Below are 18,920 nucleotides of genomic sequence, written 5' to 3'. Positions count from 1 at the left end.
TTTTAAATTACCATTAACCCACTACCCACAAAACCACCATTAATATTTTAGTAAATATCCCTCAGTCTCTCTCTCACTCTTGACACATATACATAAGTCCACTCTTTATATCAGGAGTGTTTTCTAGGGTCATTTAGATATTATTTGCAAACATAATATCTACAGAGTAACTGACTGCATGGTGATTCTATAATGTATTATTAGTCATTCTTTGTTAAACATTTAGGTTGCTTTCGTTTATTATCATCATCCTTACCATCATCATCATCTGTGCAAACATGCCTGATTTTCCCAGGGAGGTGCTGAAAATGGAAGTGCCAGCTGTATTCAGAAGGGGTACCCATGACAATTAATACCTGTGACAACTTGCCTCTAACCCCTAGCTCCAAACATTGTGCCCCCTTGCATTCCCAGTAGCTGGGAAGGAAGGGAGATAGAAGGCACTTAAATCTGCCTCTTTGAACCAGCAGCCTCAGAATACTGACACGCAGTCAATGAGATCTCTGCGGCTAAAAGTTAACCATCTCAGGCCACAGCAACTGTCATTTTGGGGACTGGCCTAGGCGTGTTTGGAAGTGGGCATAATTTGTCTTGGCTGCCTGTCTCACTGGCTCTGACAGCAGCATTGACTCAGCCGCCACACCCCTCTCCTCCCAGGGTCAGCAGCAGCTGCTTTACCGTCCATACCCTGGAATCCCTTTGCCCTTTATCACATCCTATCTGTGGGCTCTAGTCTTTGCTTGTGAATCTGTTCCATGCACTTATGAGACACAGGTTCAGGGAAGCAGACTGAGTCCTGAGAACTGTCCTGAGTCCAGCCCAGGTGGTGAGAGGAGCAGCAGATCCAGGGAGCAGAACTGTCACCGGGCAGAGGGTGATGGTCCGCAGGCAGGTAGGGAGTGGCAGAGGCCTTCTCAGCGCCCAGATGCATGAGCGGCCATCTGCTCTGTCTCTTGCAGGATCGGTCCTTTGGGATGGTGTTCAAAGAGAAGAACAGGGCCTCGCTGAAAAGAGGAATCCGTTTCTTATGAGAATTGACTACATAGAGTGTTGCCCAAAATGCTGAGCAGAGTCTCAGCCATTTGCTTAGCGAGCTGCGCTCTTCTCCAGGCCTTAAATCTGCATATTGAGGATAGGAGTGTGGGGCGGGGGGACCGCAGGTGTTTCCTTGCCCCACCCAAGCTCCGTGCTGGTTGCACACACAGCCAGTCCCACTGCTGACCACCCTCTCTCTCGGCCCCACAGTCCGATGGCTCCATCCTGGCGATCGCCCTGCTGATCCTGTTCCTACTCCTGGCCCTGGCACTCCTCTGGTGGTTCTGGCCCCTCTGCTGCACTGTGGTAAGTGACGCAACCTCCTCCCCTGACCTTGGGCCTCTGGCCACTCAAAGCAAAGAGTGACACAAAGTTAACAGTACCACGCGCAAGGAAAGGGTGACAAGAAAATGTGTAAATAATTAAGAATAAATCTAGCGGTTTGGGGTACAATTAATACAAAATTGGCAAAATCTAACACAGTCAATAAAACTGAGTCATTAGGAGTTCAAATGGGTTAGGGAGTGAGTTTGCCAGTGGACATGCCGTTTGGATAGAACAGCTAGAGAGCTTGCTCTGGGTCCAGTGCCTAGGAAGGATTAGTAGAATACTGTAAATGATGAGGCTTAGTTGATATGTAACCAATACACATGAACGTGTGTGTGTTTGGTACATGTACATGTGTGCACACACATATTTGTTGAGTTGCACCAACTGATACTCTTCCAAAGCCAGCTTGGTCTTAGCAACTTGTCAGTTCATCCGAGAAAGTGACTTAGGCCTCCATTTTTAACAATACAGAGTGGCACCTACCTTTCATAGCATGCACCTGGGCTTCCCAGGTGGTGCTAGTGGTATAGAACCCACGTGCCAATGCAGGAGACATAAGAGACATGGGTTCGATCCCTGGGTCAGGAAGATCCCCTGGAAGAGGGCATGGTAATCCACTCCAGTATTCTTGCCTGGGAAATTCTATGGACAGAGGAGCCTGGCAGGCTACAGTCCATGGGGTCACGAAAGAGTCAGACAGGATTTACTGACTAAACAACAGCAACGATCAGTTTCTATTCCCTGGCCCAGAGACCCAAACAAAAGGAAAAGCCCAAACAACATACTATTCAAATGAAGAAAAACATTAGGTCTCACAGGTCTAGTTCTAGCACGCGCCCTGCCTTCTTGCACAGTCAGAGCGTGCACTGTAAAGCCAGGCAGGCTTGAATCAGCGCGGCTCTGCTGCTGCGGCATCTTTCATTCCCTGGATTTCAGTCCTCCTGTGGCCAGCCCAGGAGGGGAAAACAGATGATGAGACTCTCCAGACCAGTTTGTCTTCACATTATCTCTGGAATGCCAACATTTAAGCACAAAGCACAAAGCTCCTAAAATCTGTGTGTGGAAATACCCTGGTGTTCCAGTGGTTAACACCGCACTTCTAGTGCAGAGGGCACAGGTTCAATCCCTGGCCAAGGAACTAACGTTCCACACACTGCTCAGTACAGCAAAAAAAAAAAAGTTGTTGTTGTTGTTTTTTTAATTCTGTGTGAAGAACAGAAACCCAAGACTCATGGAGCACTAGACTTGAACTGAAGGAGGAAATGTCTTCAAATGACATCTTAAGGAGATGGGAAATGGATGAGACAAGAAATTCAGCCAGGATATGGATCCATGTGGCAAGGATTTCTGGAAAGTAAAGCCTTTGCACCAACAGAGGCCTCTGGTGTAGACGGGAAAAGATGACTTTTAGCAGACAAGAATGTGTAGTGGGGAGGAACTCCAGACAGGTGCAAATCTTGGGTCAATTAGTGTAATCCAGGCTGGAGTGATTTCACCAAGATTTTATGCTGTCTCGGCCACAGCAGCCTCAAAAGTTAAATGTTTAAATACTTAAGGCTGCACAACCATTTTATTTTGAAGGTTAAAAAAAAAAAAAAGAGCCAGCCAGAGTGCTCTTTATGGTGATTCAGAAATATACACATTTCCAAGTTTGGAATTCTGGAGGGTCTCTTAAAGAAGGGGTGGCTGGTGGTGGTATTGGTGGCAGCCCAGAGTGAGCACCAGGGCCTCTGTTATAGTAGGCATCACCTTTGTTCACTGAGTCCCTTTAATTGTTAAAAACTGTTACTTCTGAGTGAGGGCAGCTAGAAACAATAAAACAGCCAAGCAGTACTCTATGACTTACTTGCTCTGTGATCTTGAGCAAGTTACTTAACCTCTCTGTCCCCCAGTTTCCTCATTTGTATACTGAGGGCAATGAGATCTCTGACCTCATAGGTAGATAGTGAAAATTAAAGGGTCATAAATATGTATATCTATATCTGTATAATATATATGCATATGTGTATATATACTGCTTGAAACAGTTGCTTATATTATTTTTAATAACAATAATTAATATTATTTTAAAAGAGTTAGTATAATAAGAATACATAAGTGTACCATATGGCATTCAATTTATATTGGTGAAAAATGTCTCTTTTTTCCAGTTTTATTGAGATATAATTGACATATAACATTTTATAAGTTTACAGTATACAACTTAATGATTTGATACATGTATTGCACAAAGTTTACCACAACAAACATCCATTACCCCACATAGTTACACACTTTTTTCTTTGTGATAAGAACTTTTAAGAACTATTTTCTTGGTAGTGGTGGTGGTGTTTAGCCACTAGGTCATGTCCGACTCTTTTGTGACCCCAGGGACTATAGCCCACCAGGCTCCTCTGTCTGTAGGATTTCCCAGGCAAGGATACTGGAGTGGGTTGCCATTTCCTTCATCCAGGGATCTTCCCAACCCAGGGATCAATCCCATGTCTCCTTCACTGGCATATGAATTCTTCACCACTGAGCCACCAGGGAAGCCCAAGGGCTACTTTCTTAGTAATTGTCAAATGGACAGTACAGTAGTCTAAGCTGTAGACATCATGTCTTACATTACAGCTCCAGAGCTTATTTATCTTAGAACTAAGTGGAAATTTGTACATTTTGACTACCTTCACTCAATTCCTCTACCCTCAAACCTGTACCCCAACACCTGCCTCTGGCAACCACAAATCTGATCTGCTTTTATGAATCTGGTTCTTCTAAATTCCAGGTGTGAGATCATACAGTATTTGTCTTGCTCTGCCTGACTTACTTCACTTAGAGTAATGTCCTCAAAGTCAAATGTCACAAATGGAAGGATTTCCTTCCTTTTTTATAGCCGGATAGTATTTCGCAGTATATGCATATCACATCGTCTTTATCCAATCATCCTTCATAGGTTGTTTCCATGTCTTGGCTATTATAAATAAGGTTGTAATGAACACGAGGCTGCTGGTACTTCTTGGGGATAGTAATTTTGTTTCCTAAAAGTGGAATTGCTGCATCTTGGTAGTTCTATTTCTAATTTTTTGAGGAACCTCCGTACTGTTTTCCACTGTGGCTATACCAGTTTATGTTCCCATGAATGGTGTATAAGGAGTTCCACCAACACTTGTTATTGTCTTTTTGATGATAACCATCCTAACAGGCATGAGATGATATCTTATTGTGGTTTTATTTTCCAGGAAAATGTCTCTTAATTAACGCCTTTCATTATTGGGAGCAGGATTACATAAGGCCAGATTGTTTTGCAATACTCAAAATATTTTTCAACGATTCTATCTGGTTAAGCCTATGTTGCTTTGGAAGACAGCCAAAAGTCTTAATGCGGTCTGATTTTTTAAGTCCTGAAGGATTTCTTTGCAAGGGGAAGATCTTAGAGATTGATTTCCTTGCTTATGAGGTCTATAGAAACGGCCCTCACAGCTATTTCTAAAAGCTGGCTGGGGCTGACACTTAGTGTACCCCCAGAATTGCTTCTTAATCACTGGCTTCCTTCATGAACGGTGATGCTCTGAAGTGGGTGGGATAAAGTCATGTGTTTTCTGAAGGGAGTATACAGGAAGGAGGGCAGACATCATCTCCTGCCTCCCTAAGAGGCAGAATGCAGGCAGTTTCTCTCCCTTGTTTGACAGCACCCCCTCTCCAAGTCTGGGACTGACAGAGCGCATCCTTGTAACTGATGGTCCTGAAACCTTCCTCTGTCCTTCTCTCTACCCTGCCTCAAGTGTGAGGAATGCCTCAGTGACCTGGTACCAAAGCCACATCTCAATGATGGAAAATAACCAGAGAGCAGAAAGGGTCTGTAACGTGAGGAGCCCAGGAGGATTCTCTGCTGTGTCCTTCCTCTGTCTTCTGCACAATTCCCTCCAGGAATGATATTTAAAGTATTTAACAACCCGCAAGACCCCCCATCCCAACTGAGCCAAACATTAACCCTTGAGTGGCTGGATATGAACTGGGAATAGGGGTGGTCCACAAAGTCCTGGAGGGTGGCAGGGGTAGAAGGGCAGGCAATTAGATCACTCTTTACTCATCATAATGAACATTTTAAAAGTAATGACCAGGATGACCAGAGCAAGTGTATTGGTTACTACAAGCTGGCCCTCTGCAGAACTCAGTATCCTCTTGCTTCCTGTTGGCCCCATCTGGAAGAAGAAATCTGAAGGGTGAGAGTGACTGGTGCTACTCATTGCATTTTGCCTTTCTGAAAGGACCTTACTCCCATCTGGCTCTTATCTTCTGCCTAGATGAAACCTGGGTTAACTTCTTGCCCAAATAGCAGAGAATAGTCTATCAGTGGTGACCAATGGAGAGAGAATTTTTCCAGACCCTGGATCAAAACCTTTTAGTGTTTCCCAGCATGGACCTCAGTATCCCCAGGTAAACCTTTGATTTCTAAGATTCCTACCTTTATTCACTGGTGCCAAAAACATTCCCATTGAAAGGGAGAGAGTCACTGGACTGTGTAGCCTGGGTTTATTTGCAGTTGCAGAAAGGGAATTCAGGAGCCAATATTTTACCCCAAAATAGGCAAGTAAATAGAGCCCTGCCTCAGTTCCACAAGGGGCATTGCCAGAACCTTTTAAGTCATGCAATGGCCATTCTATCTACTTACTAGCTGGTCCAATATTATTGAACTTTCTCAATTGAACTTTAAAAAAAGGAAGACCAAGAAATCTAAATAAGAAGATGATCATGAAAAAAGGGTTGAAATATATTGTAAGAGTGAAAAAGTCAACAGTAAATCAGTGGTATTAGCAGTAAATATCATCTAATATAGATGAAGAAAACGTAGGTAACCCTGGGTGTCTACCATCATCCCAGCCAAGAGCCAGCACCCTAACAAGAGCCTGCAGTCCAGCGAGGGTGGTAGCTTCATGTACACAGGGAAAGGCCATCACCTCTGGCCTAAATTTCAGCAGGTCACCAGACACTGATAGATCCCTGATTAGCAGTGGGGGCTTGACTCCTCCAAATCAAAAATCTGGGGATAGAACAAAAGCTTACATGGTCTCTTAACCTACTGACCCCATGTTGCCACTCTCAGGAACACTCTCGATTCCATAACTCCTTCTCCACCTGCCCTGCCCCCTTCCTGCACCTAAACAGAGCAATTGTAAGTCTTCTCTCCTGCTCCCAAGATGCTGATCCATTCAGAAAATAATGGCCTGAGCACACTGATGAAGCCAGGACACATTTACCAGTCCTTTGAATTGCTTAGCAAACTCTGACCTCATCTGTATGGAGCCCCAGATTCCACCCTCACAGTGTCTCTCCCAGACTGTTCTCCTTCCCCTGGAGATGTCTATGGTGCTTCTGGCCCTTTCACTCTCAACAGACAACCTGCTCTTCTGTCTCAGTGGGAAGATGGAAACCATCCTGTGAGAAACCTTCCACTTCAAACAGGCTTGTGTGCATCCTTCTCCAGCATCCCTCCCTTCCCCAGAGGCAGACTGGCCCCTCTCCCTCTCCTGCCCCTCATGTCTTTCATCCTGTTCTGCCCCACCCACCTCTGCCTATGGTATCTTCATCCTTTCCACTGTCTTCCTCCCCGCTGCCTGCTGGCCTCCTTCAGCCTTTATAAATGTGTCATAGCTTATTCCTCTGTCAAGCTGCCCTATTCCTTCTCCCTCTCTTTGATCTGAAAACTTCTCTGCAGAGCAGACTGTTCTTCCATTCACTCTTCAGCCTGCTGCACCCTGGGCTCCATCACCATTGTTTCTCTAGTCCATCCCTTGCAAGCCTGAACTCCCAGCCAGGAGTGCTCGCTTCTCTTCCTACTCTAGTTCTTTCAGCAGTGGGCACTCTCTCCTTTCAACTCTCTCCCCTGCTGGCTGCTGCTGACTCTTCTGTCTCGTGCTGCTGCTCACCTCTTGTTCTTTGAGACTGTCTTCAGCCTTCTGTACACATTGTCTCTGGCAACATCACCCATGCTCATGACTTCGGCTACAATGAATATGCTGATGGCTTCTCAATGTGGCCACCCATCTCTGGCCTTGGCTTCAAAAGATTAGGTCTATAGTATCAGGACCGAGTGGCTTTCTCAAACATGGGTATTTCTACCCACCCTCACAACATGTCCCAGTTAAACTTGTTGACCCCGGAACTGGTCTTCATGAATGGATATGTCATCATCCTAGGGGCTGCCCAAACTAGAGACAGCAGAGTGGTTGCCAATGTCTTCTCTCTCTCTTCTCGTCTTCTCTCACTTTGGAATTGTGTATAGAGCATCCTCTTCTCTCACACCCCGTCTCGTCTGGCACTTCTGTCCACATCCTCTACCCCAGCCCAAGTATAATACCTAGAACTCAGGAGTTGCTTAACAAATAGTTTGGAATGAATGAATGAGTGAATGGAGGCATGTCATTGCCCTAGTCTAAGGTTCTGCATCTCCCACCTGAACTTTTGCAGTAACTTTATAACTGCTCTTTTAGTCTACCATCACTAGATTTTTTTCCTTAAAAAAAAAAATAATCAAGGAAACAGTTCGTGATCCCACTCCCTTCCCAGCCCCAAATCCTCATGACTGTTCAAGTTCTCTAAAATAGACTTCAAATTCCTTGACTTGGCATGTGTAGACCCTTCCCAGTCTGGCCATAACCCCCTTCTCCAGCCTCACCTCCTACCCTCCTCCCTGTGTGTGCATGGACGCCCTAAGCACCCCGTGAGGGCTTCTTCGTGGCACCAACCATGCTGTTCTTACTGACTGTTTACTTGTCAATCTTCCCCTATAGACATAAGCTGTTGGAAGCCAGGAGTGTAGTTCCGCAGACATTAACCGTGCCCAGTTCAAGACTGTTACTTATAAATCTCAAAGTTCTTTGAGTAGCCAAATGGAAGGAGAGTGGTCTCCAGGCTCGCTCTGTTCTTTGGGGCTCCTTGAACATACCATGTAGTTTTTATTGGTCTCTTTCTGTTGTTTCCACTTGCTGAAATATTCTCATAGTCTTTATCTATTCTGTCTACAATTCCTCTTTGAAGTCCTGCTCATGATTACTCCATCTAACTAGTTTTCCTTTTTCCCACCTGGGAGAATTAGCTTCAACTTTCCTTGGTTTTCATAGCACTTTTTTCACACATCTGTTAAAGCAGGGGTCCCCAACCCTCAGACCAGCACTGGTCAATGGCCTGTTAGAAGCAGGGCTGCACAGCAGGAGGTGAGCAGCAGGCAGGCCAGTGAGGGAAGCTTCATCTATATTTTCAGCCACTCCCTGTTGCTCACATTACCACCTGAGCTCTGCCTCCTGTCAGATCAGTGGCCACATTGGATTCCCATAGGAGCATGAACCCTAAATATGATGAGCTTGGATCATCACAAAACCATCCCTCCAATCTCGCCGTCCTTGGAAAGATTGTCTTCCATGAAACCTGTCCCTGGTGCCAAAAAGATTGGATACCACTAGACTAGAGAACTGTTTCATTCTAACACAGCAATTCATTCATATATATGTTCCTGTCACTATACAATGAACCCCTCCAGGGGAGGGAGAAACTAGTCACAGAAAATCATCCTTCAGAGGAGTACAGTGCCTGGCATGTAATTCATATGTTTTCCAAACTAAACTAAAAAGCTAAATCATCTTGGGGATATGCAAGGAACTCATAAACAGTGGAACTGTAGGGCCTGGTAGTCTCATGAGTGTTTGCATCATCATTATTAGGTTTCATAAATTACATGTCTGTTAACACATGGTTTTATATGTATCAAACATTGCATAACAAAGTACTTTTATATCTGCTTCTTAAATATAATCCTAGAAATGTGCCCATTTTATTGAAAGGTAAATGGGGTCAGGAGCCCTGAGCCAAAAGATCCTACTGTATTTTGCCAGATGAGAAAGTTCTGGAGCTTGGTTGCCTAACAATGTGAATATACTTAACACTACTGAACTGTACACTTCAAAATGGTTAAGAGTAGGTTGTATGTTTTTTTTCCACAACTAGAAAGAAAGTAAGAGATCTTGCTGTGCTGGGCTTAGTCGCTCAGTTGTGTCTAACTCTTTGTGACCCCACAAACTGTAGCCCACCAGGCTCCCCTGTCCATGGAACTCTCCAGACAAGAATACTGAGTGGGTTGCCATTTCCTACTCCAAAGAGATCCTGCTAGAGAGTCGCAATTCTTCTGCGACCCAGCTAATTAAACCACACTATTTAGGTGAAATCAAATTGCTATATTTCTATTCAAATAATAGCAAATATTTTTACTCAGTTTGTTGGGAAAAGATTATGTGCTTGTATTGAGAATTTCTCTCAATATAAACAAAAGTCAGTTCCCTTTTACTTTGCTTTGTTTTTAACGACCTTGTAGGTATTTTATGAACAGTTTTTAAAGAATTATGTAAAGGATCATGTTTAATTCCCTTATTGAATTTCCAGGGTAGCTCAACAAATAAGCCCCTTTGTCATCACCAGTGACAAATTCCAAGGGATGAAAATTAATCAGGAACTTGATATGCCTTAAATTGAAATAAAAATAAAGTCTTCAAATAATGCCCTCCACACCTTTAAGCATAATATTTAATTTTCAGGGCCAGACAACCAAGCCTCACATCACCAAAGGGATTTATTGAAGTTTATTTAATAGAAACCTAACAAGTACAAGCAGCTCCTTAGCCAGGCATTTTAGGCCTAGATTCATCGTGCTTTCTGGACCCCTTTCCAGCCTCCACCCACTCCCATCTGAACACGCCTTGCTCTGAAGCTTGCAAGATTACACAGAGCTCTGTCGTGGCCTGCCCTGCACCGCAGGCCCCAAACACCCAGTCTGTTGTCATCTCCACCTTGCCTTCATGGCTTCCCTCATCCCTGCAGAGCTGGCCTTGACACTTGCTTGTGAACCCACCCACCACCATCCTCATGCCCCCGAGTGAGCTGGGAAGAGACGAGCCGTCATTAAAGACAGTGGGGTTCCAGTATGAGATTATCATCCATCAGTTAAAGGAAAATCTTTTAAATTCATTTCCTCATGTGAAAAATTAGAAAATTGGAACCTTATTGGCTCTAAGTTTACTCCCTTTTATTCTCACCTAGTATAAGTGAATCTGCTCCTCCCCTTCAACATGTCCTGGCCTGTGATCCTCAAATCTGGTTACACATCAAAATATGATGCAAGTAGTCAGTGGCAACATTTCTAAACAACATCCACCTAAGCTTCTTTTGACCCTGGAGCCCCTTCCCCTTGGCCTAGGCCTATCCCCACCCATTAACATACCAGCACCTAGATGGACACTAGTCCTTCCCAAACACCTATAGACATACTGATGTCTGGAAGGATACTAACATTCTGCCAAAGACTGTTTGGGAAACATAATCCCAGAGAATGCTGAACTGGCTGAAAGTCATATTCCTGGGTTCCTAAGAATGGCCCCATTCCTGCCCTTCTGGAAGAGTACATCAATGCCAACAAGCCCAGACACACTGTGAACATCACCCCCCATGCTTGCTCAGTGTGCGTCCTGATGAGATCCACAGCCACGCCCCATTGCTGGAATCACCTTGCTCATAACCAAGGCAGACAAGATGCTCCTCCAAGCTTCAGGGAATCTAAATTTGTGGATTTTTTAAAAACTGTCTCAGTTTTGCAGTGCCTGGCACATTGTCTACTGGAGACTATGCATAACCGTTTTTTTGAATTACCATGTAAGTCATTTGGGCCTTATCAACTGATGTTAAAATTCTTGCCACCATTCTCTCTTGAGTTATGGATGAGTTTTGCCTTTGAAATAATTCCAGTCTTAAGGGAGATATGATGAAAGGCCAAGAATTATTTGGAATGTGAGTTCCAAATGCAAAAGACAAAAAAAAGTTGAGCTCATTTCTTTGAAAATGTCTTGTACTACATTCTAGATCAACACCCTTGGCAGTAGCCTTTACTAAACTTTTACAGTGTAAATTGATTGAATTCAAGCAGTACTTGGCCAGCTTTAATCAGCTGTGAGGTTTCTATTACATTTATACTGTTTGTATAGTAAGATTCATTATCTGTCATCAGCTAGTATCTCATACTTGCTGGACATTCTCCACATTGCATTGCCTAGTTTCCCTTGGTTTCTTGATTTTAATTAGAAAGATATTTATTATAAGGTTAAGGAATCAGAATTGAAGTCTAGATTGTAAAAGCAAAAGAGCAAGCATCTCCTTCCATCCATGAGACTAAAGCCTTTTGTTATATGGCTTTTCAGATCTCATTGGCATTTCTTCTATACACAGCTCTCTTCTGATGGCTTCTCCTCACACAGAACATATGAGGTCAGTGAAAGTGAAAGTCACTCAGTCATGTCCAACTCTTTGCAACCCATGGACTATACAGTCCATGGCATTCCCCAGGCCAGAATACTGCAGTGAGAAAGCCTTTTGCTTCTCCAGGGAATCTTCCCAACCCAGGGATCGAACCCAGGTCTCCCAAATTGCAGGTGGATACTTTACCAGCTGAGCCACAAGGGAAGCCCAAGAATACTGGAGTGGGTAGCCTCTCCCTTCTCTAACAGATCTTCGCGACCCAGGAATTGAACCGGGGCCTCATGCATTGTAGGCGAATTCTATACCAACTGAGCTGTAAGGCCAGGGAAGTAGCAAAAGAGTTGGAATTAAGGTATCAGTCCAGAAGTCCCATAATATGCAATGTTTTAAATCAAAACCTCCAAATGAATTTAAGCATCTAAATACATTTATTTGAGTTAACCCCTCTGAGGTGGCGCTAGTGATAAAGAACCTGCCTGCCAATGCAGGAGATGTAAGAGAAAATTCGATCCCTGGGTTGGGAAGATCCCCTGGAGAAGGAAATGGCAACCCACTCCACTATTCTAGCCTGGAGAATCCCATGGACAGAGGAGCCTGGCAGGCTACAGTCCATACTGTTGAACAGAGTCAGACATGATTGAAGCAACTTAGCATGCCTCCTGAGCATGCAGGAGGTAATCATTTGCAAAAAATTGATTACTCCCAGCTGGTGATACACTAGACCTCACAGCAAAATAAAAACAAATTCCTGGAAAAAATGTATAATAAAAGTTTGTTTCAAGTGCATAACCAGAATCACAAGAAAACAGACATTTCCAGGGACAAAATAAAGAAGGTTCTGGAAATTAGGTGCTTAGCTGACCCTAAAGCAGTGGTGATTTTCTAATCTCAATAACCTAGACATTTGGTTTCATAGCTTTACATAAGTCCATAAAAGTTTGAGAGTAGGACTGAATCTTCTGCCTACAGCTGAGACTTTGAGTAAAAGGATGGGCTATGAGTTTGATGTGTGTGTGTGTGTCACTAAAAATTCAAAACAACATCCTCTCAGTTTTAGAGTTCAAATATATATTACTTTGGGTTCTATAAATTACAAACTAAGAGAAAGGGATTCACAGTTTAGAAGTACTTAGGAATCTGCAAAATGAAACTTGAATCCCCTCCGGCAGGAGGATCCCTTAGCTGAGTCTTCATAAGACTCCCATAGGTAAATGCAAACTACACCTGAGTTCACAATTGAAAATTACCCAAACTCAAGGAATATTATTACTCAGATTCCTAGGTGTTCTACTATGCATAGAAAGCACAAAAGACCAAAAACCAGTTGAGAAAGTCAGGCCCTGTCATTTGTCTTTCCTGTGCTCTTTACAAAATTAACAATGGTTAAGTAGCAGATACACCAAAAGTTCTCTAAATACCATTATTTCTCCCATAACTTGAAGGGTGTTTCTTAAAATGTCATTTCAAAAATTCAATAGCCATTTATGATAAAAAAAAAAAAAACTTCATAGAGGGAATATATCTCAACATAATAAACCTACAGCAAACATTATTTTCGGTGGTGAAAAACTGAAGCATTTCCTGTAAGATCAGGAAGAAGACAAGGATGCCCATTCTCACTACTATTATTCAACATAGTTTTGAAAGTCCTAGTCACAGCAATCAAAGAAGAAAAAGAAATAAAAGGAGTCCAGATTGGAAAAGAAGAAGCAAAACTCACTGTTTGCAGATGACATGACACTATACGTAGAAAACCCTAAAGATGCCACCAGAAAATTTCTAGGGCTAATCAATGAATACGGTAAAGTCACAGGATATAAAATTTATGCACAGAAATCCCTTGCATTCCTATACACTAACAATGAAAACTCAGAAAGAGAAATTAAGGAAACAATCCCATTCACCATTTCAACAAAAAGGATAAAATACCTAGGGATAAATATACCTAAAGAGACAAAAGACTCATATGCAGAAAACTGTAAGACACTGATGAAAGATATCAAAAGCAGTACAAACAGATGGAGAGATATATCATGTTCTTGGATTGGAAGAATCAATATTGTGAAAATGACTATACTTCCCAAGGCAATCTATGATTCAGTGCAATCCCTATCAAACTACCAATGGCATTTTTCATAGAACTAAAACAAAAAAATTCACAATTTATATGGAAACACAAAAGACCCTGAACAGCCAAAGCAATCTTGAGAAAGAAAAATGGAGCTGGAGAAATCAACCTTTTTGATTTCAGACTATATTACAAAGCTACAGTCATCAAGAGAGTATGGTGTTGGCACAAAAATAAAAATATAGACCAATGGAACAAGACAAAAAGCTCAGAGATAAACTCCCGCACATTTGGGCACCTTATCTCTGACAAAGGAGGCAAAAATATATAATCAGAAAAGACTGCCTCTTCAGTCAGTGATGCTGGGAAAACTGGACAGCCACATGTAAAAGAATGAAACAGGAATACTTCTTAACACCATACACAAAAATAAATTCAAAATGAATTAAAGACTTAAATGTAACTCCGGAAACTATAAACCTCTTAGAGGAAAACATAGGCAGTACACTCTTTGACATAAATCACAGCAAGATCCTCTTTGACCCCTACTCCTAGAGTAGTGGAAATAAAAACAAAAATAAATAAATAAATGAGACCTAATTAAACTTAAAAGCTTTTGCACAGCAAATGAAGAAATAAACAAGGTTAAAATGGGAGAATGGGAGAAAATAATTACAAATGAAACAACTAACAAAGGATTAATCTCCAAAATAAATAAGCAGCTCATACAGCTCAATATCAGAAAAACAGCCCAATCAAAAAATGGGCAGAAGACCTAAACAAACATTTCTCCAAAGAAGACATACAGATGGCCAATAAACACATGAAAAGATGCTCAACATCACTAATTATTAGAGAAATGCAAAACAAAACTACAATGTGGTATCACCTCACACCATCATCAAAAAATCAAAAAATCTCCAAACAGTAAATAGTAGTGAGGATACAGAGAAAAGGGAACTCTCTTGCACTGTTGGTGGGAATATAAAAACTGATACAGCCACTATGGAGAACAGTATGGAGATTCTTTAGAAAACTAGGAATAAAAAACTACCATACAACCCAGCAATCCCACTACAGGGCATAGACCCTGAGAAAACCATAATTAAAAAAGACACATGTACCCCAGTATTCATTGCAGCACTATTTACAATAGCTAGGACATGGAAGCAACCTAGATGTCCATCGACAGATGAATGGATAAGGAAGCTGTGGTACGTATATACCATGGACTATTACTCAACCATAAAAAAGAATGGATCTGAGTCAGTTCTAGTGAGTTCTAGAACCTGTTATACAGAATGAAGTAAGTCAGGAAGAGAAAAACAAATATCATGTATTAACACGTATATGGAATCTAAGAAAATGGTATCAGTGAATCTGTTTGCAGAGAAGGAATGGCTATGCAGATAGAGAAAACAGACTTATGGACACAGTGGGGATGAGAGAGTGGAACAAATGGAGAAAGTAGCGTGGACACATATACACTGTCATGTGTAAACTAGATAACTGGTGAGCAGTTGTCATATAATGCAGGGAGACCACCCCGGCACTCTGTGATGACCTCGAGGGCTGGGGGGAGGGAAGGAGGTGATACATGTATATTATAGCTGATTTGTGACATTATATGGCAGAAACCATCAAAATATTGTAAAGCGATGTCCCTCCAATTAAAAATTAATTCAAAAATAAAAGCAAAATAAATAAATTAAAATGTCAGTTCTTTACAGAATTTTAGCCCCATGAAAGTAACAGCCTAGTGAGGGAAATAGGTTCAGAACAGAACACCCAAAGCCTTCTAAAGTAACACATTTTTTAACATTAATAATACACTAAAATTTTCTAGCATTTTAAATGCTTTAAATTCTTAATTAAAGTAATGTGTGTATTTTAGTCATTCACTCAGTCATGTCCAACTCTTTAAAACCCCATGGGCTATAGCCCACCAGGCTCCTCTGTCCGTGGGATTCTCCAGGCAAGAATACTTTGGAGTGGGTTGCCATTCCCTTCTCCAGGGAATCTTCCCAACCCAGGGATTGAACCCAGGTCTCCTGCATTGCAGGCAGATTCTTTATTGTCTGAGCCACCAGGGAAGCCCAATTAAAATAATGCTACAGTATAAATAGCTCTATGCCTCAATTTTTAAAATATAAACACATGAAGTTTCATGATGGATTTGAATATGATGTAGCCCCATGCTTTTGAGTTAACAGGACGGAAGGAAGGACGTTCTTAGGATGAAGTATCACAACAACAGAGGTGGATGGCTGTGACTCATTGTCTTGTTATTCCTTCTGCACTGGCTGAAAATAGAAACCCAGCTTTTGATGTCTTGCCAGGGTCCTCTTTTCTTAACAACAAAAAAAACTATTTGTGTGATTCCAAATAAGAAAAAAATGCCACAAGTGTGTTTTTCTGCTGCTGTCAGCATTATAGCCTTTTCTTCATCCATGCCACATGCCTCTAATCCCCTGTAAAGCAAATGATGAGCCCCATGAGTTCCATTCTCCTTTCTTTGTGTTCTTCAGTGTGGTCTCTGATGAAACAGAGGGGGTCCCTCTGTTTCTTTTGCTCTCTGGGTGTCTTCTGTCTCTCACATCTTCACAAGTTCTACCAAAGCTTAAGATTTTCCTCCTTCCCTGAATCCTGGCTTCTTCAACCAGGACACACATTTGTGTTAAGGATGCTATAGTAAATGCTTTAGTGAAGAAAAGTACACATGCTCACGAGTGTGATATGTAATTGCATTGCACAGGGGAAAACAGAAGTGAGAAAGCAGATGAGGTGTGTGTGTGAGAGAGAGAGTTTTGTGTCTTTCTTCCAGGTCACTGCTGACGACTGGACAGCATCTTCACATTTACCTGATAGCAGTTGGTACACCCAATATAATTGGCTCACACTTTTAAGTGGTTAATGTTATGTGAATTTTACCATAACCAAAAAAGTCTAAAATATATACAAGCATACTTCAGAGACAGTTCTGTTCCAGACATCACAGACCAGAGTGCTCCCCAGTCCTGCCATGATACGCTTACAAATATGTCTGTTGAGGGATTTTCCTCTTAAACATTTCGTTAAGGATTTCTTCACCCTTATCCATCTTCTCTTTGTCCCTCCTAATGAGGAAGGAGCTGAAAGCCCACCCAAATCCAAGAGGAAGCTCCAAAACCTTCTAAGAAGGGAAGTGGCCCAAATCAAGCCTAAGTCTGGTAGTGCTCAGCAGCTTCTTGTGTGCATTCTTGTAAGAAATAAAGATCCTCCAGTCATACTAGTTAGAAGCCCAGAAATTATGCAATTAACTTTCAATTACATTTAAAAGTGTGATAGAAAATACTGGGTTTTGTGAGACCCCATAACGGAGACCTGCAGACGTGCAGACAAAGCAGGGAACACAGCAAGCATTTAGGCGGAAGATGCTCCCAGTGAGAAGCAGCCAGGTGCATGCAAGGAACAGGAAGGTGCCAGGAGGCTGAAGTGCAGAAGTGAAGGGGAGGGAGGTGGAGAGGAGTGAGGTAGGGAAGTGGGGGGCCATGTCTTACAGGTCTTGTGGGGGCCAGGGCAGTCTGCATTTTATCCTGTGAGCCTGGGCCACTCTGTGCAGCAAGGCCGCAGTGGGCTGTAGGCTGGAGAGTGAAGCAGGCTGTTGCCCAATTGCTCCTCCAGGCCACCTGGACTCGGGCCCTCGGGCGGGTGAGGTGGGGAGGGCTGATGTGGCTGTGTACTCAGAGCACTCCATTGGGTGGCCCAGGCGCTGGTCTTGGTATGAAGGTTTGGCTCACTCACAGGCAGCCCATCCAGCTTCAAGGCTTGGAGTAATCATATGACTTCAACTCAGCCTGCCTGGATCGCACTTTGAGATGCTCTTTTGCCATCACTTCAGGGTGGGGTCGGCAGGGAGTGGTGTTTAGGGGGCAGCAGGCAGTGCTGGAGGCAATAGGAAGTCTTCTTCATTCCCACTGAATACAGCCAGACACCCAACCCAGGAGGCCAGATGGAAGTGCTTAAATCCTGTCTACCTGAACATGGTGGCATTTTTTTCAGAGGCTCAGGTGGCCAGTTTACAAGTACATCAGAGTGGGATCTAGATTATAGATTAGTCTGCTTTTGATTAACACTTAATAAATCTTGCATTTTGCTTTGTCTTTGGGGTTCCCCTTGGGACATTGTTGGCTGTAAAATTCAATAAATATCCAATAAGACACTGTGAACATAAGCTCACAGATGGGTTGGTCTGAGTGGTGGGCCACTTGGCTGATATCTGCACTTCCTGGCTGATGTCATGTGCTTAAAAATATGTGGTAAAACACACTGCTGCTGACCCCTGTGAAGACCCTGGCCACTGTCAGGCCCCCTGGCCACTGTCTGAACACCAGCCTCCTATCTCACTCATTTTATGAAGCTCTGGCTTGTAGGCTGCACCATCTGGAAATCACGATACATAGTCATTCAGTATACGCGGGGCGGAGGGGAGGGGAGGGCGGGCAGTGTTAAGTGAAACCTTCATTAAAGATGTGATAAAAGCAAGAAACAGTGACTATAAGAAAGGGAAAGGGGACTAATAATAGTATGCACCATCTATTGAGCACCCACCCTGTTTCAGAGCAAACATTATTGCTCACCATGACTCAGTTCCTGCAAGGTTAGTGTTATTGCTCCCATTTCACAGAAGTGGACAGTGGAGCTCAAGGAGGTTCAGGGACCTGTCTGATCTTCACAGTCAGAAAGAGGCAGGTCTGGGGCTCACAAGTGACAACTACTCTGTACTTCCATGCAGCAATGGACGAGGCTGATTGCATTTTGAAGACAAAAGCCCAGCTGCTCTGCACCGAACCTCTGTTCACCTCGGGTACTCAGCAAGCACATAGCTCACAGCACTCTTGTCGACATCTGTCTGTGTCCCTGCATTTCCTGCCCTCCTCTCGCTCCCTTCCCTAAGACTTCCCTGAGAGAAGAGATGCATGCCAGATTGCTGTTCCCAGCTCCTCACTCCTCCTTCCTTTTCCTATTTGAAAATCGCCACTGCCTCTGGGACGATGGGAAGTCTGCATTGGGCAGTAATGACCCTCCTCAGAGATTATTTTTAAAGGAGTTTGGAGCCAGTGTTGAGTGGGTGAGAAAAGTCATAGCTTTGTACTTTATAAACACCTTCAGCAGTTTTCTCACAATGGCCAGGAAATGGAAGCAAATGCAACAGTAGTTTGAAATGATCACC

The 18,920-nt window shown here is 43.0% G+C and overlaps 1 protein-coding gene across 1 annotated transcript in view; it reads left to right on the top strand.

The window, feature by feature from the left end:
- ANTXR1 (ANTXR cell adhesion molecule 1) overlaps positions 1 to 18,920 on the top strand; it is a 262,215-nt gene that overhangs the window by 155,232 nt on the left and 88,063 nt on the right. Inside the window, exon 13 of the mRNA XM_068989259.1 lies at positions 1,246 to 1,341. Within this exon, the coding sequence (XP_068845360.1) occupies positions 1,246 to 1,341 (96 nt within the window). The remainder of the gene's footprint in view (positions 1 to 1,245; positions 1,342 to 18,920) is intronic.

This window comes from Capricornis sumatraensis, chromosome 1 (genome assembly GCF_032405125.1).
Source record: "Capricornis sumatraensis isolate serow.1 chromosome 1, serow.2, whole genome shotgun sequence".
Taxonomy (NCBI): domain Eukaryota; kingdom Metazoa; phylum Chordata; class Mammalia; order Artiodactyla; family Bovidae; genus Capricornis; species Capricornis sumatraensis.
The sequence above is the reverse complement of the archived record's forward strand: the minus strand, read 5'-3'. Positions and strand labels throughout refer to the sequence as shown.